This window comes from Rhea americana, unplaced genomic scaffold (assembly GCF_003343005.1).
Source record: "Rhea americana isolate MKP2758 unplaced genomic scaffold, rheAme1 scaffold_98, whole genome shotgun sequence".
NCBI classification, from domain to species: Eukaryota; Metazoa; Chordata; class Aves; order Rheiformes; family Rheidae; genus Rhea; species Rhea americana.
The window spans coordinates 2214595-2237496 of NW_028187177.1; the positions used below are offsets into that span (position 1 = coordinate 2214595).

General features: G+C 45.0%; 1 protein-coding gene across 1 annotated transcript in view; it reads right to left on the reverse strand.

Moving 5' to 3' along the window:
- Positions 1-22902, reverse strand: part of DOCK11 (dedicator of cytokinesis 11) — a 66867-nt gene that overhangs the window by 28519 nt on the left and 15446 nt on the right. The window contains exons 12-32 of the mRNA XM_085325526.1: positions 21309-21518; positions 20799-20921; positions 19732-19814; positions 18134-18256; positions 17884-17960; positions 16587-16771; positions 16419-16484; positions 16132-16224; positions 15603-15726; positions 14798-14919; positions 14261-14347; positions 12910-12999; positions 11281-11399; positions 8622-8691; positions 8414-8539; positions 7805-7876; positions 7282-7428; positions 6765-6848; positions 6170-6281; positions 2451-2629; positions 428-544 (exon numbers count right to left, since the gene is read on the reverse strand). Of these exons, the coding sequence (XP_085181652.1) occupies positions 428-544; positions 2451-2629; positions 6170-6281; positions 6765-6848; positions 7282-7428; positions 7805-7876; positions 8414-8539; positions 8622-8691; positions 11281-11399; positions 12910-12999; positions 14261-14347; positions 14798-14919; positions 15603-15726; positions 16132-16224; positions 16419-16484; positions 16587-16771; positions 17884-17960; positions 18134-18256; positions 19732-19814; positions 20799-20921; positions 21309-21518 (2409 nt within the window). The remainder of the gene's footprint in view (positions 1-427; positions 545-2450; positions 2630-6169; positions 6282-6764; positions 6849-7281; positions 7429-7804; positions 7877-8413; positions 8540-8621; positions 8692-11280; positions 11400-12909; positions 13000-14260; positions 14348-14797; positions 14920-15602; positions 15727-16131; positions 16225-16418; positions 16485-16586; positions 16772-17883; positions 17961-18133; positions 18257-19731; positions 19815-20798; positions 20922-21308; positions 21519-22902) is intronic.

Here is a 22902-nt window from a genome sequence, read left to right on the forward strand (position 1 = left end):
TTTGCTCTGAACAAGGAGGAATGCCTGGCCTGCAAGACTGAGCCAGCCTGGAAACCACACTGCCCTCAGGCAGACAGGCAACTGCCAAGCTAAGTTGCTGGAGTATAAGGCTGAGTTATAACTCATTGCACACAGAGGGACTTGCCTCATCTCACCTCACAATATCGGACACATAGCAAAGGGATACAGTAGAGGCAAGCAAAAGGCTTGCTATCGTACCCAGTGCTGCAAACAGAACAACCGCTCAGGAAAAGCAAAATGAAAACAAGCAAGCACATTACTGGGCTGCGGGGAGAAAAAAAAAACCAGTTGTTTCCAAAGCTAAGGCCAGCTGCGGACAGTTCAAGCTGCACGGTGGTGGTGGGGGGCACGGGGCGAGCAGGGTCGAGGAGGGGAGAGCGAAGAGCGGTCGCCGGGCTTTGCTCACCGGGCTGCCGGCGGCCGTGCCGGGGCAGAGCGTGTCGCGGCCAGCCACGCGCTGGATGTTCTCCAAGAGCAGCCCAAACAGCGGCAGGTAGAGCTGAGCGATCTTTGCCTGCTGGTTCTGAAACACAGTCAGGGAGGAAAACGTAGGTAAGAGTCCAGGGTTTCAACAGCCTGAGGGTAAAAAAGGAAAACTCTTCAGCCATTTTTTTTTTTTTTTTTTTTTTTAAGAGGCTACACATGATGTCTGTGAGGATGTGGGATCTTTTGGCTTCTCATTTCCCCTTGCAGAGCTGCACTTAGGTGTTACTTTCCAGCAGCTAGCTTAGGGCAGACAGAGATCTTGAAGGCTGAGCGACATTCCCAGCCATAGAGGAAGCATGACAAACTAAATCTCAGATTTCCTGGCTGGCACTTCACTTGCACAGGTTGATTTTCAAGCGCAACACCCACGAGCAATGAAAAAAAAAAAATTCWTTCCTTGCCRCATGATGACTATTGCTTCCAGGCAGGAATTATCCATAAAAATGCTCCTGGATGAAGCAGTTTGTAGGAATGGGTTRCTTGGACTGACTGATACGCATCTGTTTTTCAGGTTTTGAAATGATTGAGAATGGTCCACCTGACCTTTTCTAAATGCAAGGCTTCCACACCCCAAACTCTTTTTTGGTAAAAATTGATTACTCTGGACTAGAAAAGTTAAAAAATACATAAGGCTTGCAAATTGTATTGCATGTTTCGACTGATTTAACCTTTTCTTCTGGTTCGGGATGACAAAAATAAAAGAAATCTTGAAAACGTCCAAGGGTTGAGAAAACCTTCTCTGAGCTGTTCTATGGCAACGAACACAGGATTTCTGCAGCTGGAGAGAGCCTGTGCCAGCAGCTTTGGGCACATCCAGACCATCCCGCCAGAGAGGTGACGTCTCACTCCCARCTCCAGGCAGGCAGCTGAACATCCTGCCCCAGCACCAGCCAGACTCCCGGCCACACAGCTCTGAGCACAATGCATGTACAAAAATTCAGTGGGGCTAATTTTAAGATAGGCACCCAGAAGAGCAGGCCATCTCTGATCCAGCCTCAGCAGAGAGCTGGCAAGTCACTCCTGCCGTACCACGCCTCGCTGCCCAACACGTGCTGTGGTGCTGCATCCAGGCAGTGCAATCACCACGGATTTCACTGCAGAGAGAAGCAAGCCCATCTCCCACGCAGCCCTTGCAGCTGTGCTGCCAAACATGCCAAGAAGGGAGAGGAGGGGAGCTGGTTCCAGTCCATGCAAAAGGGCAGGAGTCCCTGGCACATGGGGCTCACTTCTCCCAGCCTTCGGGTCCAGGAAACGATTCATGTTCCCAGATCAAAACCAGGAATGCAGTGGATTAGCAGCATTTGGAAAAGCTAATCTTTCAACAGAGACTAGCTTTCAGCCTAGAGCAAGAACAGGCAGTATCTGCTCAGGTAGCTCCATGCTTTCAAGAATAGGTGGTTCAGCATAGATCAGCATCAAGAAAGGAAACAAGCCAGTCCGAGCTCTTGCAGTGACACTACACGCTAATCCTCTGCCTGAAGAAAGCTGAAGAGCTACCCAGCAGAAACCCAGCATCCTCTGAGAATGCTCTCATTCRCCAATTAGTAAAACATGCAGTTAACTTGTAATAGAGATGAGTCCTGTTTCCTAATTAGAGTATATTAATGCAGGATATTAATTTAGCTCCAAGTCCAGAAGAATAGTGATGTTGCTTAATTTTGAATAGCCTCCTGGCTAATAGCACAAGTTCCGTACTGGCTCAGGGCTTTATTACCTAAATACTCAGCATGGATAAGAGTGCTGCAATTAGCAGACTTCATTATCTGTATTCCTAGATCATTCCTTAGAACATTACTGTAATGCTGTAACTATCAGTGACTCTAATTACTTTTTAGAGAACTGAGTACCCCAAAATGCACCATGCAAAAATCTAAAACTCTGATGTGTGTCTTCGTAGGAAATTCAAGGATATTATGTTCAAAAAYCAACAAAATATGCCTGACCTTGTGCTGGTATCTGTTGTCGAAGGCATGCTTTATCAAGAGATTTTTTAAGACTGCGATGGCTGTATATCTGATATCATAGTTGTCCTGCAAGGCAACAGAGGCTTCTCTGAGAAGCATCCCCACCAGGAAGTGATGCTTGCAATACTCATCAGTTAAACTGTATTCAAGATTTACATCTGAAAGAAACAGCAAGGCAGTGGTTAAGGGAACCTGTTCATAGAATCTATTCGGAGTAAGACAGAATGGTCAGGTAAGACAAAATAGTCCACAAGGATGATTTATCACTCGCTCTCCTATGGTACAGGAATCTTTTAATAAGGCTGAACTGACTACAGCCTTTCCTCCCAGTAGATTAAGCCATACCAAAGAACTTGTCAACTTCCAGCTCAAGCTAATCATTAATTTTGGCCCTCAYTGTTTCAGCAGCAGCTAAATGAAGGATCTCTATGGTGTGATGCTTTTCAAACCTCTGTGCTCCAGAGACTAACAGTAAAGCCAGAGATGGATGACCCAGGGAAGGAAGCTCTACTTACTGTGCAGGGACAGCTTTGCTCCCGACAGGGGGGGATCTCATGAATCCCCAAACTACTCATGAAGCCTGGAATTCCCAACAGCAGAGGCACTGACCTCTACAGGGTAACGGGCAGTGGAGAGGGTGCATTTATCATGGTCATCTAGCCCTAGCATGCCATCTCTGCAATTTGATCTGCATCCTCAGGAGATGCGCATCCCTTTTAGCCAGAGTCAGAGAGCAGAACAGAGACAAATACTGCAGCTGCTGAAAAGCCTGAGGGATGCAAACAAGGACACAGTGCCAAGTGACTGCTACTGTATCCTCCAACGGTTTATACATCCAGGCTTTCCAATCCCCCTGTGAGGAGCCAGGGAGGCAGGGCAGGATGCCAGGAGCTGCTAGCCACACACTGTGAGATTTTGTTAGCTCTCCACAAGCAGAAGTTACAAGCTGCACTGACTTAGAGAAGAAAGGCAGCCCATCACCTAACCACCTTAGTTAGCTTAACTTGTACTCTCTGTGCCTCCTATAGATGGAGGCAATATCCATACTGTGAGCAAAGGAGTGGCTGCTGCACGGGTAAGGCATCGCTGTCACTAACTCGCCTGCATAAGGTAGCAGAGAAGCAACAGAGACAGACTGCAGCCCACGTGTGCTCGGGCTGCTAAGAGTGACCTCGCCCTGACACCGCTCTCTCTTCTGGGCAGCCCATCTGCCTGGGTAGAGCTCGATGGGTAGAGTTTGACTGCTGCAGTATGGCAGTAAGCCTCCCAGAGGGACAACCCCAAAGCTGTGCGTTCTTTCCCCAAAGGGAACAAATGCTGTGTGCTCAGCTTGGATGGTTTCTTGAAAACCCCACAGGTGTGAAAGTCTCTCTGAAGTGAGGCACAGTGCACACACAGAGCTCTGAAAACCCCAGCCGAAGGGTTCCAGCAGTTCTGTCCCCTTGCCACAGAAGATATTAAGTTGCTTTCTCTTTCCTCTGAATCAGACTTTCACAAACCAGTAAATGTTACTTATGAATCAATCTGGAACATTACCTAGCTTTCATTGTTAGCAAATGCCTAAGTGTCACATACCGTGGTTATTTYATTAACTGGATGCAAGCTAGTTGATTGGTGGCTGCATATTTAATTTGCATTATAGGACTCAGTGATTCTGGTTGGACCTACGTGTTCCGAAGCGAACCGTTCCACAGCAAATGAAAAAAAAAAATCTGATTTATGTGTAAAAAGAAATGGGACAAACAAAAAGACACCAAAAAGGAACAGGAATAAGCAGTGCTCTAGACCTTGGAAAATTGGACAGCACTTCATGTTTTAACGCTACTTGTAAGACTATTGCTTAACTTCCAACTTTTATCAATCTCTTGAGTTTTTTTGCCATCACCATATTGCAAAAACAATTCTGAGTTGCTGACTCTGAGGACAGGCTGCAGGGTTTGCTCTGGCTGATGAAACCCACATGTCCCCAGGCAAGGCAGCAGGGAYGCAGACTAGCAGGCAGCCTCCTGATTGTGGAGACATTCCAGAGAAACTGCTCCAAGATGCTTCTGAAACTCAACAGGATGTGGTCGCAAGGCCACAAGGATGTGCCTGCCTGCCTGTCTGCATCTAATTCTGCTGCAGAAGCCCTGGAAGCTATTCCCTCTTTTCTCAGTAACAGAGTATTAGAGAGGATCAGTGGGCACATCCCCCATCTTTGTTCAAGTAAGCAGATAAAGAGGTGAGGCATCCCATCTCCTCGGTGAGGTTCACATGGTACCTCCAGGTCTCCGGGGTCCCYGTCCCCTGTAATCCCAGGACTGTTCATAAAAACAGAGGAGCTTGCAATGGAGATGCCTCATTACAYATCTTGACCGTGGCAGGCAGAGCACAAGCACCACCCAAAGGGGCTTCTGCTGAATGAGGATAGGCTACTCTGCTGCCAGAGATGCATCTGAATGGCAATTGTTACCATTATTTTAAAATATATATTTTAAAAATAAAACCTCACCTGGCAAGTCCTACTCAGAGTAAAACAGAGAAGAAAAGATGAGCCRCTCTAATAGCTTTTCAGCTTAACCACTGCAAATGCAGAGCTGAACAGGAACCAAAAAGCATTTGTATGTTATCACGCTGCCAGTAAGCAATGGGAAAGCACTAGTGTTGTGTGATGTTTTGTCCCTTTCTTAGCCATTTTTAGCAGTGCACTTTGTTAAGCTATGCCAGGCAAGTAGCCAAACTGATGCGAGTTTACAAACAGATTAGCAGCTGGCCCAGAAAGCTCAGAAAGCACACCAAAGCAAAGAAAAACTGTGAGTTACTGTTGCTTTGGCCACCTGGATGTAAAGGCTACTATTATGGGATTTATGTGGCTGCACTCTAAGGCTCAGCCAAGCATCCATTGCCTCCATTAAAATAAATCCACTAAGCTTTCCCATGGGAAGATCCCCAAACTCACTCTCATCTTTGGTATTTGGCCAGGCTGTGAGGATCCAAATCTTGCAATCTTTGGTGTATTTATCTAGCACAGATGAGGCATCAGGACCCAGAGAGAATGAGGCTGAAGCTACACTAATCTTAGGAGGCCRGCCAGGCAGGTTCCTGGGTCCGGAGCTGTGTCTCCCATACTGTCACCTGCAGCACAGCCACAGGCATCTGTCCTGTTGGACAGCACTGAGCTCAGCTCCTTACAACCCCCCTCTGCCCTGCAGTGCGCAACAACAGGACCAAAAGGAACACAGTAAAACTGCAAGACAAGCTTGGATGCATGGTGGTGCCATGTGTGCATACATRCTTGGTATGCACTAAAGATTGGCATGGGCCCAAGCTCTCCACTGTTTGCCTCCAGCCCAGGCTTGAGCACAAGCTCAAACACCGAGTACATGGCCATACTCTTGTTTCAAAGTGAAAGTAGAAGGAATCTAAATCACCCTCTTGTGATTTCACTTGCACTATTTATTTACTGAAAAAGGTAATTTCTTCTGGATATTGTTAATCCAATGCAAACCTAAAGATAAGAAATACTGAAAGGATTGATTGCAGACCAGTCTGGTGTTCAGTAATGTAAAAGTGCCAGAACAGTATCTTTTCCTGTGATTAATGTAAATCAGGCTAACCAGGACAGTTTTATTTGATACTAATTCAAGTTCCATCTGGTCAGAGACCATCAAGATCAATAAATTATAGCTCTCTAGTCAGTCTCTTGAGAAAGGACATACCTTGAACCCTCTGCAGCTTGGGTTTGGAAAACGTCATTGGTAAGTTCAGAGGAATGTAGTGCTCATGGTTGCAAATGGTTTGAAGGAATTCAAACTTGTATTCAACGAGGAGCTGAGGAAAAAAAGAAAATCCAGTCAAACAAAATATGATTCCAGTTTGACTCATTTTCCCCCAGTTTAGTGTGTTGCTTGTGCAGGGAATTCAACTAATACTCGCTGATTCTAAGTAATAATCAGCAGATTTTTGTCTGGTCCTTCAAAGTGTCACTGCACACAACTGTCACTTGAGACAAGGAATTCTTGCCTTTTACAGCCCAGTCCCCCCACCTCTTCTCTCTCATGCATCTATTACCTTTGTCACCCAGACTATTAACCAATCCCTCCTTCAGTTCGACTGTTTTGACTCTTCACATTGTTTTAAAGCCCAGATGCATACAGGCTCTTGGTCCAGACAAAGCRGTCTCTGTCTCCAGAAGACTCTGCAGGAATTGTGTTTAAAGGGTCTCCAGAAAAGGTATAAAATAATCCTTATAGARCTTTGACTGATGTAGATATGTGCAACCACAAACTGTCTTTCAAAAAATACCCTGCTTACCTTAGGGTCTTTTGGGCTGAATCCAGAAATGTAATCATTTATCAAGTTAAAAACAAATCCTCTGTCCATAAAGGTCAAACAGCGCTACAGAAAACATAACAATGTGTGAACAATCATTAAAGAAAACAATAATCTTAAATCTTCTCTGTGCTACCATCCTGCCAGCAGTTAAATTTAATCCTCTAGGCTGCTGCTCACTTCCCAAAATTTACTTGACGGTTTCTCTGAAATTACTTGGATGACCTCACTTAGCTCTCCAGTGGACAATAGAAATATTTAAAATGAAAGCACATATATTTAATCTCAGGTTTTGAACAGTTGCTAGGCATGACTAAAAACCCCAGATAACATATGAGGAGGGGGTCATAGTTTCTTTCTGTCCCTGCAAAAGCTAAACTCCCCAGAGTTTTCATTGCTGAGGAAACTGCTGAGATTTGAGTACAAACATCTGTTTGCTTGTTGCTTACTTCTAATTGCCTTTTCCTTAAAGCCTGGGAGAAGGAAAGAAATTGCTGACCTTCAGGAAGTTAGCCAAGCTAAAATTGACATTCCTGGACTCCTCAGGAATTTCGTTATAGCGAATGGTCACATGAGGAATTATGGCAAGCAGCAACGAATGCAGTGCATGCTGGTAGGAGTCAGGGAACCGCTGGCCTCTGGGAAGCTGAAACCAAAAGCATGTCATATAGTCACTGCTGCAAGAGGACCGAGTCCAGGCTTAAGTTTCCTTTAGCATTTGTTTAGGTTATTTTCTAACAAAATATTGGCACAAAGAAAGCACTGGCTGAAATGCCAGTAGCTAGTAACAGAAAAGGAGATGGCACAGGCCACAAGGAGATTTAGAACTTTTAATTTATAAAGGACGGGAATAAGCAAATAAAAGGAAAAGGAAAAAAAATAAAAGGAAAAAAGGAAAGATCTGACTAGCTTTTCAGCTTGTCAGAGTCTGTATAAAGACAAAGAATTACATTTTCAGAATAATTTTGAGGGAGAGTTAGTTTGTGATGGCTCTGTAATGTAGCAAACTATTTTATTTTTACCTTAATTTTGTTTTCTTCCAATAAGTATATTGCCATAGACTTTGCCAGTGCTTCAAAGAAAAACCACGAGTACTAGAACGAACAAAGAATACGATTATACTTCTCAGCGGGGCTGAAYGTGTTTGACTACATGGGGAAGAAGCAGTGTATGAAGGAGGGCACAAGTTTAAACAGCCTTTTAAACTAAACTCCTCACTTCTTGCCTGTCCCAAATAAGCCYTTTAAAAAGGATTTGGAGCTTAGGAGAGAGCCCTGCTCCATGCTGTGGTAAAGCCCTGCAGAGGCAAGGCTGTGCTTGTGCAGCCAGTATTGTGTGGGTTCTACTAGTCTCAGGGTGGCCTGAAGGAAACAGATAAACAGACAAAACTGGCAAAATGAACCCGCCTTTGCTACGTCCTGCCACAAGCCTTGGCACAGTCAGCCCCTCTGCAAGAATTCCTCTTTGTTGGAAGCTGGGAACCTCAAGGATGTGGATGTAAAGCTCTGGTAGCTTGGCTCCCGCACACCGGCTTTGCTCCTGCCGTGGGTTTGGACAGGTGGGGGTCCTGGGCTTTACACCCTTCTCTTCTTCCCTTACATTTTTGGTAGCCAAGTACTGCYAATACTTACCTTGAGTAGCTTATTGATGGCTAGAAAATCTGCTGATTGCTTCAAGATAGTGGCCATAGAAAGGACCAGGATTTCATGGGTCATCTTTGCCTGCGTGGCACTGGGTTTCTCAGCTCGAAAGACATACTGAGAGGCAAGAGGAACAGTGTCAGCAGCATGCCTGCTCACAGCGAGGAGCCTCACAGAGCAGTGTGGTGTTGTGACCGACCTTTATGAAAGAGCGCAAGTAGTGGTCCAGGCCTTCTTCATGGCACTTGGACACGATGTGCAGGAGAACCCTGAGGAGAAACATGGTTTGTGTTCAGCATGCAGCAAGGGCAAGTACCTCTGGCTCAYGGACAAAACTGCTGCCTGTGCCTTATTCAACTCTGGAAGCCTCATTCTTGGCACAGCCTGGTTTACAAAGAGCCCAGCTTTCCAGCCAACAACTGGTATTTTCTCCAGCCATTGGTATCCGCTGCCTATTCCCCTACACAGCTCCTGTGGCCACACCATCCTTGCCRTAGCACAGCCCCTCAACAGAGCTGAGGCTGCCAAAGCCTTTTCCCCACTTTGGTCCTGGGTGAGGTGTCACCTTGGCCAGCTGCATTAAAGGCTCCAGCCTCCTTGAGTGAGGAGGAGGTGAGGTGGAGCGAGCCTCTACACGGGACACCATCTATAGCCTCAGCGCATGCCGGGATTAAAGGCCTGCAGCAACTTCAACTCATATTGCARTGAGCATTAGGCACCTGAACAACATTCAGGTGTTAGCTAAGCTTAAAACAAAAACATATTAAGTTTGTATGCTCTGCACCTAGTTCTCTTTGGCTGGTGTCACCCAACAGTGSCTGTATCTACAAAACTGCTAAGCGGAGAGCAAACACATGCTAAAGATTCCTCCATGCCACAGTTTATCACATATTGAGCTTGTCTTCTCTATAAGCCTCTTCCTAACACTAATGAGAGTGCTAATTAAAAACACTACAATACACTAAAAAAATCCTCCACAAAATCAATATAAAAAGCCCACAAAACCTTTGCTGAGAAGGGGAAAAAATGCTCCAAGGTTGCTATGCTCTGACACCTTCCTGCATCTCTGAAATTGATTAATTCTGAAGGCTCATTTTTACTCAATTTATGTCAYATATATCCTCCCTAGCTCCTTGTTATTTGCACTATATTATTTTCTGGCTTGTCTTGCAGTTCACTGGGGACATGCTGACAGTGGAGAACACGCCACCCTTCTGGAAGCACTCCAGGGAATTTATGGGGGCAGCAAGCACCTGGTTCCCTTAGCCAACATCAAGGATTTACATTCCACTCGTAGTCAGAGGGAACAACAAACTACCGCACTTTGCCACAGGCCAAACCACAGAGAGAAGATTTTACAAATAATTTATCAGATAACGCAGATTTTAAATTCCACTCTGAAAGCCTGGATGACAAAATAGCTGTCATTAAACACAGAGCTAAGCCTGGAAAGGAACAAGCAGAGCTTTGAAAAATCTCTGAGGCTGAACTTGGGGCCATTCAGCATGTGGCTGGAGTCACTTGCTWTCCCGTACTCGTCCTCTGGAGATTTGAGCAGAGGAGGATCACACAGCGCTTTGAGCAGGGCGAGTCCCCATCACCTGCACCGCACATCAACAAGCTGCGCTAGGACTGTGACCTCAACATGCCCTGCATCCCTGGAGAAGCAGGGCTCAGACTCTGACCTCTGGCTTCAGAGGAGCCAGATGCTTTCAGCATGAGGATGCAAGGCACTTCTTGGAGTTGGAGTAAGCGTTAAGATCTCCATAGAGTGACTTCCAGCACTCCCCTTTGCATCACACCACTTTGCAAAGGAGGAATCAGTCTGGATGTTCTTAATCTAGCGATTAACTTGTGTTATGGCCAGAGCGAGGAAGGAAAGGTGCTTTTGTACCTTTTGCTCCCTCTGGGCCCGGCGTGAGCAGCACATCTAGCAGTGGCACTCCTCCGCGAGCAAGCCCTAGTCAGCACTGCCCTCTTGGGGCTGCAGACATTGCAGAGCCTTGTTAAACAAAAGATCCTGTACTTTCATCTATAGTGCTCTATGGWCTGGGACAACACGTACGCAGCAGGTACTCCTGCAGTGTAACACCTACCCCAACACCAAGGGATTTTTATCAGTATTTCTGACTCAGGAGACTGGCCTGCAGGGTCTCTGGTGAAACCACATCTGCTGTTTGCAGCCCAGGATGCTCAATACGCTCTGGAGCCTTTCAATACGTAACTCAGCTCTCTTCACAACCAGAAGCATCCCACCAGCAAACCTTGCCCCGTGTAACAGGGGAAGATCTTAAACCTCCAGAAGGAAGCCTCTGAACCAAATTAAGTGACAGATAAGAGAAATATCCAAGTCCCTGGTCTCAGGTTCCATTCTGGCATCCTTCAGTAAGGAATTTGCAAAACTCTGTAGGATCTTTAATAGAAATGCCATTTGGAAAACTGCTAATGAATTTCTTGTCCTAAGTGACAAAGTATCAGGTTTCCTTTGAAAAATTAACTACGAAGGTTAATTTCCACAGGCATCACCTGCTTCAGTATCCCCTCACCTCCTCACTGTCTCCATTACTCCTATCCAGCAGCTATCTTTAAAATAACACAATTTTCCCTGCAGGGCTCCTTTTTTCATTTGTACATGCTCTCAGGACAAGGACTCCAGGCTGCACGATGCCATCTGCACGGACCAGGAGAAGAGAGCCTCTGGTGTTTCACAGCATCTGGTGGGAGGCCAGCCTGGACATCCAGGCCAACCAGTGCTGGCACTTAACACTTTGTACTGGGAAACCACACCTGATTTGCACTGTAGTTTGTGGCTTTGCATTTGTAACTGAAGAAAGATGCATGGTTTACCAGACACTCACATGGTGCAGTTGACAGCTACTTCATCTTCCTGGGTCACATTTGTAAGGACTCTAAATAGTTGCATAAGAATTACAGGTAGAAACTGAATCATTACTTGGATCTCCATGGCGTGCAAACACTAAAACAAATGTTCAAAACACAGACACTTTTAGTTTAATATTTTACAGATGTTGTGAAATATTTATAGTCCACAGACATTTCTGTGGCAATAGGACAGGCATTAGCAAATGCTTCAGGGTGTGCGCTTCAGACTGTCAGAGGGCAGGAGGACTTGGACCTACACCACTGCTTACTCATTGAGCCTTCAGGGAGCAACACGAATCACTCATGGCAGGTATTAATCCTCCTCTCAGATGTGCCCTGGCAGCTATGATTTAATTAGAGGTCACATGCTACAATCTGACCTCAGTAACCCAGAGTTCAAGGCTGAAGTTCTGTTTCCATCTCTTGTCACTTGGGACAGTTTTCCGAAGTGTTCAAGTCCCATTTTCATAAGTGCCTTTGGAGCAAGTAAAATTGACAACCAATTACTTGCTGCAAGACTTTTTTCAAAGAGCATGTCTTGATATTGGAAACAGAATTGATTTGGGGAAGGTCAAGATCTGATGCATACACCCTTCACTCATCTCATAGATACCTTATTTCACCTGCGTCTCAAGGTATAAGTCTAGGAAGACACTGTGTATCATTTTAAATTTTCAAATCTGCAAATCTAAAGAAAGGTTCTTAAATCTGTATCAAGGTATTTAAAATAMTAAAGTATTTAAATAATTGAGGTGTTGGTGGTAGAAGACCCTAACTTGTGGTTAGCCTGTAAATGTCTCTCTCCTTGCAAGACTGCAGTGAGATCCCTGTGGCTATGCAGGGCTGGGATCTAACCAGTTCCTTCATGAAGTGCTCAACAAGGCAACAACTGTTTGGCTTAAAAACCTGCCATTATTTTTATTGCTTAAAATATTTATATATTATCTGAAACACACCCAGTAACTTTGTGATGATAAATCCCCACCACTGTAAGTGGAGCTGTTGCTACAGCAGCACACTTGAAAACATGCTGTTCAGAAAGGAAACAAGGATCGTAAACAGCCAAGAAAGTTATTCCCTGCAGAAGCCTTCCTGGACCTGCTCCTAGGCCCTTACTCATGTTGCAAGGAATGCCAGAAAGCTGGGTCAGGGTCATCTATGATTCAATTTAACTGTAACCGAGTTACAATCTCACAGATCTTATTTTCTGTCTGAACAAAAATCCTGGTTAAATGGAAAAAATCCTGAAAACAAGCAATCGTGCTATAATTTAAAGGTTTAAATCAAGACTAATGCAGCAGGTGGATAAACCTTTTGCAGCTCTTGCAGACTGCCTGCTGAGGAGTGCATGAGCCCTCCAGAAAGAGTTTGCTGTGAGCATGGCAGAATGATGCTAACTACCTGTTTGTATCTCCTGTGAAAGGCAGCAGGAAGCAGCACACAAACAGCGGGCAGTCGTGTCAGTAAGCAAAGCAGGAGGTAAGGATTTTGCAGAATGCAGCAGTCTTGGAATGCTGCAGGGAATGCATGTGTCTATATGTGTAGGGGTCTGGTCTGATAGGCCACAGAAACATAAACAAAGCCCACTGAAAGGCACTGTTCACCTTTAGGTATTTAACAAGCTCTCCGGGGACTTCCTTAGCTCCCGCCTGAACCAGCTGGCAGTATTGGAAGAATTTGTGCAAGTGCATGTCCTGGAAAAGATGAAAAGCAAGTTCAGTGCAGCAGCTTCATCTTTGCCAGCCCACCCTATTCTACAGCTACTACTTGCAAATCCTTGCATCTCTGCAGCAGCAGGCCAGGGCCACGTCCCTAGTGATCCTCGCCTCACTACCCACGGCTCTGCCTTGGTCCCTAGATGCCTTCTCTCCGTACTACAGTACTGCTTCCAGCCTTTTCCAAGGTTACCTGTCACCGCTTATCCTCTAGCTCCCAATTAATTCCAAGATTAAACACAAAATTGCCACCATTGTTAAAATGCTCTCCTGCATGCACTATCCTGAGCCCTGACCCTGTTCAAAAGTGCCTTGGAAAAGCAGGAGCCTTCCTTTCCTAGTTGCGATTCTTTGAGACTGCCTCCCTGTCCGCCCTGCCAATCTCCTGCAGTTCACCTGAGGCTCTCTCTCCTTTCTTGTTTTTGTCCATTCCTCTCCCTCCTCCTCCAAGCTTAAATTTTATTATTGGGTTATTTAATCCTGCAAAAACACCTGGGAACATCATTTGTAGGGAAGTGGGACTATCTTGCTGCTTTCAGTACTGTGCAGAATCCGTAAGACCCCAAGCCAGGCTTAGACAACACCGAAAACAAGTTGCAGTGAATGTAAATGCAGCTGATTCCATCTAGCACAGTACAAGGAGCCCTGCCAAGGGCATTCCCCTGCGGGCAGTACAGATAGAAGGTGCCCAGAGCATGCGTGGGGGATATCTGCTGCACTTCACAGGAAGGCTGGGGAAGTACATCACCACTGTAAGGCAGCACTGCACACAATGACTGGGCAAAACTGCCTAAACTGTTTTTAAACGGAAATTAGGGCTCCGTTTTCTTGTGAAAAGTGTGTGATGTTGTCAGAAAACTTTTTCTCTTAATTCAGTGAACAGACTAACACCTAGGGAAACCTCCCATCTTCCAGGAGCTCTTCACTCTTTTGCATCATCTAAGCATCCCTTTTGCTCAAAGGTTTCCTTGGTCCTGCCAGTTACAGTGCAATCGACCAAGAAAACACCAACCTCTCCTCCCAGGGCGCTGTCACACAACCACCTTATCACTTCCACACAAAGGACAGACTCCCTGGAAGCGATCCCAGCTCTGCTGCTACAGAAATATCTCAGCGCTGCTCCCAGCTTGGGTACAAACCCAGGTACCCCTTTCCCACAGCCCCTACAGCAGAGCAGAGATTCAGCAGTCATTTCCTCTGCATTTGTCGGAGGACTTTAAGAACGAGGTGCTCAACTTACCTGGGTGTAAATGGTGGAGTTCAAATGGATTTTGATTTTAAACAGCGGCTTTGCTCCATCCACCCACTTTGCATCCACACTGGACTGCTGAGAACAGACAACACTAAGGTATTTGGTTTCAAATTGTGGCGAGAAAGTAGCTTCATGCAAACAGATGCCTGGTCAGAAGGCATTGCCTGGGGTGGAGGAACAGGACACTCCCCAATGCAAAGACCAGTGCTGTGTAGCTGCAACACACGTGTTGCACACAACATGCAACCACCCAGTCTGTACAGTCACAAAAAATAGTCTCTGCAACCCTTTTAACTACGGAAAGCAGAATAAAAGTGTCCTATATCCCACCCCTAAGAACTGGAAGCTCCAGGGGCTTCACTGCAGTAGGAATCTTTCCAACCATGCATCCCAGGGATGCTTCCCAGAACAGGTTACTGCTAAAAAGGTACACAACACAAACACAAGCCCAGAATTTACAGAGGTACAAAAGCTCAGCTTTCTTCTCCCTGTTATGTTAAGGCTCGTTTTAAATGACCTTCCTACCCTTCGTGACTCTGTGTCTCCAAGACTCAAGTAGCCAGGTGGAAGGTTGGATGAAACAGGCAAATGCTGCTCCAAGGTGATAATCCGTCCATCCTTCAGCAGTGGGACCCAGGCRTATCCCACTGTGGAGGCAATCAACGGTCCAAAGTTAGTACGCCCACAGCGATGTATGTTTATCTCAAGCTCCAATAAGAGCTGTGTCTCACTCTGAGGAAGTCCAACCCACAGCTGAGCAAGTGGCTTCAACTAGGCTGGGATCGATCATGTCAGCCTTGTTAAAGCACATTTCACCTGAAGGCTTCATGAACGAAATTCAGACACAGCACAACCATGATCTCAGCAACTCAGAAGTGGATTTCTGGGACAGAAAAGGTGCATAAGCTTGTGCACCAGGATGAGGGACCCTGGCTGCCAGGAGAGTCCCATTCAACTGGACTTGTGTGTGCTCAGTCACTTACACATGCTCAGTGTCAGCAGAATCGGCCCCTGAGGCCCTGATTTTGGGCCAAGCTTTTGTTGGTGACTTGACTCTCAAGAAGACTCGCTGCTCGTTGATGATGCAAGCAAGTCAAGATCATGATGAAATAGTTGTCATGTTGCAGCAAAAAAAGGAGCTTTAGTATACATTGAAAACATTTGTGTTTTATTCCAATTTGGAWTGACTACTTATATTAGATTGTTTTAAAAAAGTAAACTCAAATAGGCTATTGTTTTAATCATTTTTTTTGATATTTTTATTTTCCCTATATTTATTCCATTTTGGACTCTTACACTGCAATAGAAATAATTTAAGCAGTGAACATACCTTGAGTTTCAACGGTGTCTTGTTTTTTCGTTGTTGTCTTTGTATTAATTTCACAGCTGACATGATAGAAGGTGAAAAGCAAATGATGCTTTTGATGGAGGTGAATTGGAAGCTCAATTTTAATCTAAAATGATATCATGATAGATAAGACTGTATTTTTAATTGTGGAGTAATACCTTAAGTTCTTTTTTAATTCACAAATGTTATGTTGTATGCAGTTACACAAGACATGTTTCCACCCATCTTAGATAAGTCCTAGCTAACATTTTCATCACATTTGCACATTACTTATTAATGGGGGCGTGTGATTGAAGTGCACAAAGCGTGACAATAAAGACAGCAGAAAACAAACTGGCATTAAAAATTGAGAAAGTCGAAAGAGCTTTGCTGAGCCCTTCTGCTGAGACAAAGACCTAGTGATTATTTTTATCCTCATTTTACCCAGCCCTGGAAAAAGAGATGTCCTAAAGAGTCAGTTGGCTTTGCAGGATCCAGGCAAATGTGTGTTCTCCCACTGTTTTGTTTTTACCTCATCGTAAAATTCCGGACTTTGGTTGTGATGCAGCACAGCAGCATAGGTATTTGTTATCAAGAGAGGACCTCCAGGTTTGCCATATATACACTGGAATGAAAAATTAGAAGCTTGGTTCAGGATACCTACCACCGTAAATTACCCAATCAAATTAAAACAGCCAGCATCAAAGCTCAGTGTTTTTCTGTTGTCCTGCTCAGGCRCGCTGCCATACCCATACCTGTACCCATACCCAACCACAAGCAAATGGCAACTCTAGATCCCTAGAAATAACAGGCACCCACCTTTAATGGCCGAGCATCAGCTTCATCTGAATCCCTGAACTCAATACAGACAGCAATATTCCTTGCCTGAAATGAGGGAGAACAGGAGAATGAGCTGTTGCTACAGATCCTCAGTGTCACCCTAGGCCATGCTGCATCTGTCTGCAGCCTGTTTTCTGGGTTGCTCACCTTTGCAAAAACCTTCTGGTTCTCATACTTCAAATGCAAGGGGTAGACATAGAGGTGGTTTTTGTAGACAGTGAAGGGATAACAGTATTTGGCAACTTCTGGGACAAGCTCCTCCACTTCAACTGCAATGTTCTCACAGCTCTTTTCAAAGGGCTTTATAGGGATATAAGAAGCYGTGACACAATCTAGAAGGGAAGGAAAGCCCAGATCAGCACGTCTGACAAACTTGTAAGTACAGCTAATGTGATAGGAAATCTGTGTGTCTGAAATTCCACCATTGCTCCTGAGCACCCACTTCTCTTCAGCCAGAGGGTCATGTGTGTTGACTAGGCAGCAGGATTTCTCCCACTCTCTTTGAAGTCATTTGAGAAAATTCTCCTCTTGATCATGCAACATCTGTGGTCCCCAACTGCATTAGCAATACTGAGGAAAGATGAGTGTGCAGGCACCATCAGACCCTGCCCTCCTTGTCAGCAGGAAGGAGAACAAGAAAGTGGCACTTTAGTTCTGGGCAAAGCAAAAGTCTTATGAACTGTTTATGTTTAGGCTGGGGCCACTGCTCTGCCTAGCTCCTCACTGGCTTTGCACCTTGCATTTTCAGGAATTTGACCTATTAAGTTTTTTTAATTATTATTTTTATTATTTATTATTATTATTTATACAAGTCATGCAAATATCACCTGACTGAAGCATCCATCACAAGGGAGAGTTCAGCTCAAGTGATGGCCTTAAAAAAAAAGAAAACTGACAGAAAACCTCTCAGGTAGAGAACTTGACTAGAAAACCTGTGACAAGAGCTACTGCAGGAGGTGACACCAAGTGATGGCCTTAAAAAAAAAAAACTGACAGAAAACCTCTCAGGTAGAGAACTTGACTAGAAAACCTGTGACAAGAGCTACTGCAGGAGGTGACACCAAACAAGTGTCTTTCTTTGTCTTGGTTTCCTCATATGCAAAGTGAGGAATCATACTGACCACATGTGTTAAGCCCTCTGGTGCTAAAGAMAAAAAATGCTACATGAGATTGGTGTAATAGTAATAGCAAAAGCAGACAGGGGRTTTCCTTTAAATTTAGAATGTGACAACCAAGCTGCAAAGTATATGCACCCCTAAAGAAAACCTTTGTGCTTGGATTCCGTCCCTCCACAGAATTCATCAGAAAGACTTAGCAGTCAGCTGAACCACTCATTTCTTATTGCAGCTCTGAGATCCTCTGTTCTAATGAAATAGCAAAGCCCTTCCAGTAACATCTGAGGGTCAACACCATCAGTACTTATTTTCAGATCCAAGATCCTTACTTGTGAAGTCTAGTGGGATGTCTTTGATGACAATATTTAACTGGGCTGGAATGACTTGCAGTTTTGTCTTCTCTGGTCTGCATTAGGGAGAAAGGAACAAGAATGTGAATCTTAAAGTCATGTGCTGAAAAGATCAGTATGGCTTTTTGTTACTCTGAGTATAGAAATTGTCTTCTCATGCTTACACTTACTTTTTAAAAATGTCTATTAAAATGCCTGCTCAGCCTCTGCACCAGTCTTTTACACTTACTTCTTATACTCTGCTAAAAGCTTCAGCATATCTTCATTTGAGAGTTTGCCGCTGTCTTGCTTGTACAGAGGGGAGAATTTTCCTTCAGAATCCAGAGTTCCCTGTGAGTCTTTAAAAACTGGCCTGTAAAAAATACAGGACACATTTCCTATATGTTGGTAAATAGGCAGACATCTGAGATCTTTGATACATCAGGCAGAAGGACTTTATCTGGGGAAAGGTTCATTGGCCTGTAACTGTTCTGAATACCTCCAGGTGTCCCCATCACTCTCCTATCCCAGTTCAATGCTTAGACCCCCAYACACACTGCAGCACCAAGCAACACCAAGATCTCGGCCTGTTGCATAAAACTGCACGCGGCATCACTCATTTCAGTCCCCTTCCTCTGAGGTCAAGTAGTAAACTATTTTCCTGGTTGCTCAGCCCCACATGGGGCCAGAGCTTGGAAAACATCCCAGGAAAGGAGTGCTCAGTGAAGACAAGTTTGARGACAGACATCAGCTTCCTCCTGAACCCAAAGCAGAATATTGTACTACTCCTTGCATGAACACTTGCATCTTTGCCCTTGAATATAAAGACTGCAGATATCTGTGTATAGTAAGAATGTTAAGCATCCCTTTCGCCTTTCTGTGCAAACAACTACCTCTGAAGCCCACAAGCAAGCTGTTTTAGGGTTGCAGAGTGACACAGCTCCCAACACCAAGCTGCTGGGTGCTCAACTTCTTGGACTCCAAACATAGCTCTTTACCCAGCAAGAAAAAATCCAAAGCCTGTCAAAGTTGATGCACACCATGGGGCTGATACAATCATTAGAAAAGGGCTGAGGCTATGTACTGGCTCCCAAAAATGAACTGTCTCCCTGAAATACACTCCTGAAGCTGAGCAGCAAATGTCACAGGAAAATCCAGCTCAAAAATACATAGTGTAAGCTGTACACCATGAAATCACAGCCCAGTGTGATAGTCATCTGGTGTTCCTATGTCATTACTATTCCTTGTGTTAGCATCAAGTAGCAACGAAGTAATAGGAGGCAGCAGTGGAGTGATGAACTTACCTGTAGTACCTTCCTCTGTTAGCACAGATGTACTTTTATCAGCCACAACGAAAGAACAGTGAGGGAATTGCATCACTATCTCCAGTCATTCCCAAGAACATTTAATCAAAGCAGAGACAAAAATGGGAGGCACAGCTCAGCTGATTGCCATACCTGGAGCAGAAGGTCCTCCACTCTTATTCCCTCCTGGCAATGGCTGGTGCCAGAAGGGATTTCTGCACCAGTTCCCGCAGTGGAAAGGGAGGGTGTAACTTGTCCTCAAGAATGTTCTGCCCTGCTATCAGTAGCTACAGGTCAGCAGGAAGGTTACTGTCTTCCCAGCACTGTTTACTTTTCAATACTTTGTTTCTAATTCTAGATAGAGTATTTCAGGCCAATCCAAATTCTGCTTCAGCAATCAGAGTCAGATCCTGTCTTCTGTTGCCTCCATGCAACTTCACTGACTTCAACAGCTTGGCTCTTCGCCCTTTTAGCCTGATATCCTCCCAGATAACTTGCAGCAGCAACTCTTATAATGGCCAAAGCGCATTTTGAGACTACTAACCTGGCAGCCCAGCCAAAGGGCATCCTGTACTGTCCCAGCCGGCTGCATACCTGTTTGGCTACCTTATGGACCTTCTGGGCAGTCTGCAAAAAATAAGAGGGAAGTTCAATATGTGCCACTGCTCCCACGCTGTTCTGGGAAAGGAATAAAGAATGTCACACTCTCCAGGGAGAAGAAACTCTCCACGTTCCACAATATGCAGTTTCACAGACACACAGCTTAACAATTGCCTAAGCAGTTGATAGAAAAATCACTGTCACTTCATCATGTGTATTTATCACTTTTGCAAAGATATAAAAGGCACAGTTATATTAAAACTCCTCTTGATTCTACATTAAACTGCCAGGTATARAAGAGCATTAGTAACATATTTTCCAAATCTGACTGTAACTGGCTCATCCGATACAGGCTTACATAACGTGCAAAGGGAATGCYGTCATTTATGAGACRCCCTGGCACACATCGATTTTCCTGGGACTGTTTTTACGGGCTGCAGCAAGGCTTCCTCAGCTCTGCTGGGCATGCACAGAGCCTAACGCAGGCAGCACCAGGGTCTCTCACTGAGGACTGGTGGCATGTGTTCCCCCCATATGGTCACAGCACCCTTCAYTGAGTATGAAAGAGGCAGGATGAGCAGAGAAAAAGGTAAAACCTATGTTCTGCTGCTACTACAACTGTGGCAATCCAGTGGGAATGAGCGAGGCACCAATCTGAAACATGGGGTGCAACAAGTGGCAGGGTGGTCCCTTTCTCACGGGATGAATTGTCCCACTTTGCTGCTGCCAGAGGGGGCTCTGCCCTGCTGAAGTGCAGTGGGGAAAGGCCTCTTCACTCCAGCTGCTTGACTCTTCTGAAAGCCCCCTTCCAGGGGAAGGAACTTACTTCTCCCAGGACATCCTGGCTGATGCCAGCCTGGGAACCGCACAAGTAGCAGGATAGATAAAGACCAGGATTTGCCAGGAAGAAAGTTAAAGAGCAGCAGAAACATCCCATGTTCCAGACCACATAATTCCCTGGAGCAGCAGACAGTATCACTAAGAAAATACCCTCACAGTCCCATCAAATACCTTCCCCGGGTCTGAGTTTTTTATGTATGGCTCTGCACAGTGTGTAATGCTGCCCTGCAGCACCTTCTCCACACGGGCCACCAGGAAGATTTCCACATGAGGGTCAGTCACGGAGAAAACACCCTACAACAAACAGATGGCAAGCTGTCAGAGAGCTGGATGCCATACYCGCACCACCAGACTTGGCTGTGATCAGTTTGACAACCCCCTCCCGCAGCCCACGCAAGACCCACTCTGGGTGCTGCTGACCCTCTAGCTGAAGCTTTGCCTACCACTACCAGCGAGCACGAGTGGCAATCAGCTTAAGACACTGACCAAAACAAAACAACCCCAAAACAACAGAAGCCCAAGGGAAATGCTGACTTCTGTTTTTCCATTTGATTCATCTGTCTTTATTTTAGCTCATGAGGTGAAAGGAATACGATGAATCAAGAAGGCTGATGGCTGACAAACACAGATACAAACTGACAAACACAGATACAAACTGAAAGGAGAAAGTGGGTTCTTTACCCGTTTTATGTAGCGCAGACAAGACTCGGGCACTCCATGCACAAGACTCTCGCCTGGTGATCGCCCCTTAGAGTCCTCTGCCCCAGGTATGGAGTTCTCTAGCAACATATCACGGACAGATGGAGRGTTCAAGTCCACGTGGAAGTCAGCTGAAATCTTGCAATTATTTTTCAGGTCAAATAATGCCAAGCTTAGAAAAAAGGGCTCCACCTGGAAATTTGATTGAATGTATTGTGGTAAAAAGATACATGGTACAGGCTCAAGAATATTCACATGCATTACACTGCCTGCATGGTTTGCCTTTTGCATCTGTTTATCCCTTTTGTTTTGTATACTAGAATTTCACCTTGAAAAGATTCTTACAAATACTGCATACTAATTTGTTTTACAAATACATACCTTTTTGTTGCATATTCTTGTATTTTTTGTATTTTAACCTAGTTAATTTAAACAGTTATTTTAAAATCATCAATGAATTCTAAAGAGTGAAATCCAGAAATCCATAGGAGTTTTTATGTAAATGGTAAACTGCGAGCTCAGGAAGAAAAGATGACCCTGATCCACTAGTTAGAACTGTTTATTCTTTGCAATGAGAAAGAATTCAACTAAAGAGTGTTTATGTTCACATGCTAAAGATCGCTTTGCGTGTCACAGTCCCAAAGTAAATCAGCTCGGCATTGCCCAACTTCAGCTATCTACTACCAAGACACGCAAAATGTTTGTTGGTCACTACCCTGAGGCACAGAATAAAAGTCAGCATAAACCACCTCCCACTCAACAGAGCTAAAATACAAGGTCAAGACTGTTACGGAACTGCATGTGCAAGATTTGCCTTTCAGGAGGCACTCTGCATGCCATCTCACACCAAGCTGAACTCAACGTAGCTATTGACCTTCACAGCACAATGCAAGTGGTAACAATTCCACATATTTTTAGTTCAAAGATCCTCGCAGGCATGCTTCCATGTAAAGATAAAAGCGAAGGCCTGAAGATAAGACTGCAGTGTTTCTGAGACATTACAGCACAACTTGGAGGCATTACATCAATATTAAAAATGTGCTGATTAGGTCCTGCTCAGGGTGTGATTAGGGATTAATAACAGGAATCTCTGCCATGGGCAGAGCACTCATCTGCTGAGAGTGGCTGAGAAGAACAAGTGTGTTGTACTAGCTGATCCCATGATGACTGTGAGCATCAAAGTGAAATCATCACAAAAAAAGCTTTTGCACTTCTAAGAGGCATCAGACAAGGTAACATCAGCAGAGACTGGGAACTCCCAGTGGTTCTGCCTCTCCTGCAATGCTATCTGCTGTTCTGGGCTACCTTGCTCAGAGGGTTGACTCCAGCTGGAGAGAGTGCAGGACGAGAGAATAGGGAACATATCTTGGCAGAGACGACTGGAAGAGTCTGGTCTGTTCAGCCCGGCAGAACAAAGGCTAAGCAGAAGCAGAGATATGACTGCTGTCTACAGACATCTGAGGCTCAGAAAAGTTCAGGAAGAGCTTTTTAGGCTAAAGCACAATATTGGCACTACAACAGATGCACATAATAAAGTGGCCATGAATATAGCCAGGCTGGGAGTCAGAAGAAGGTT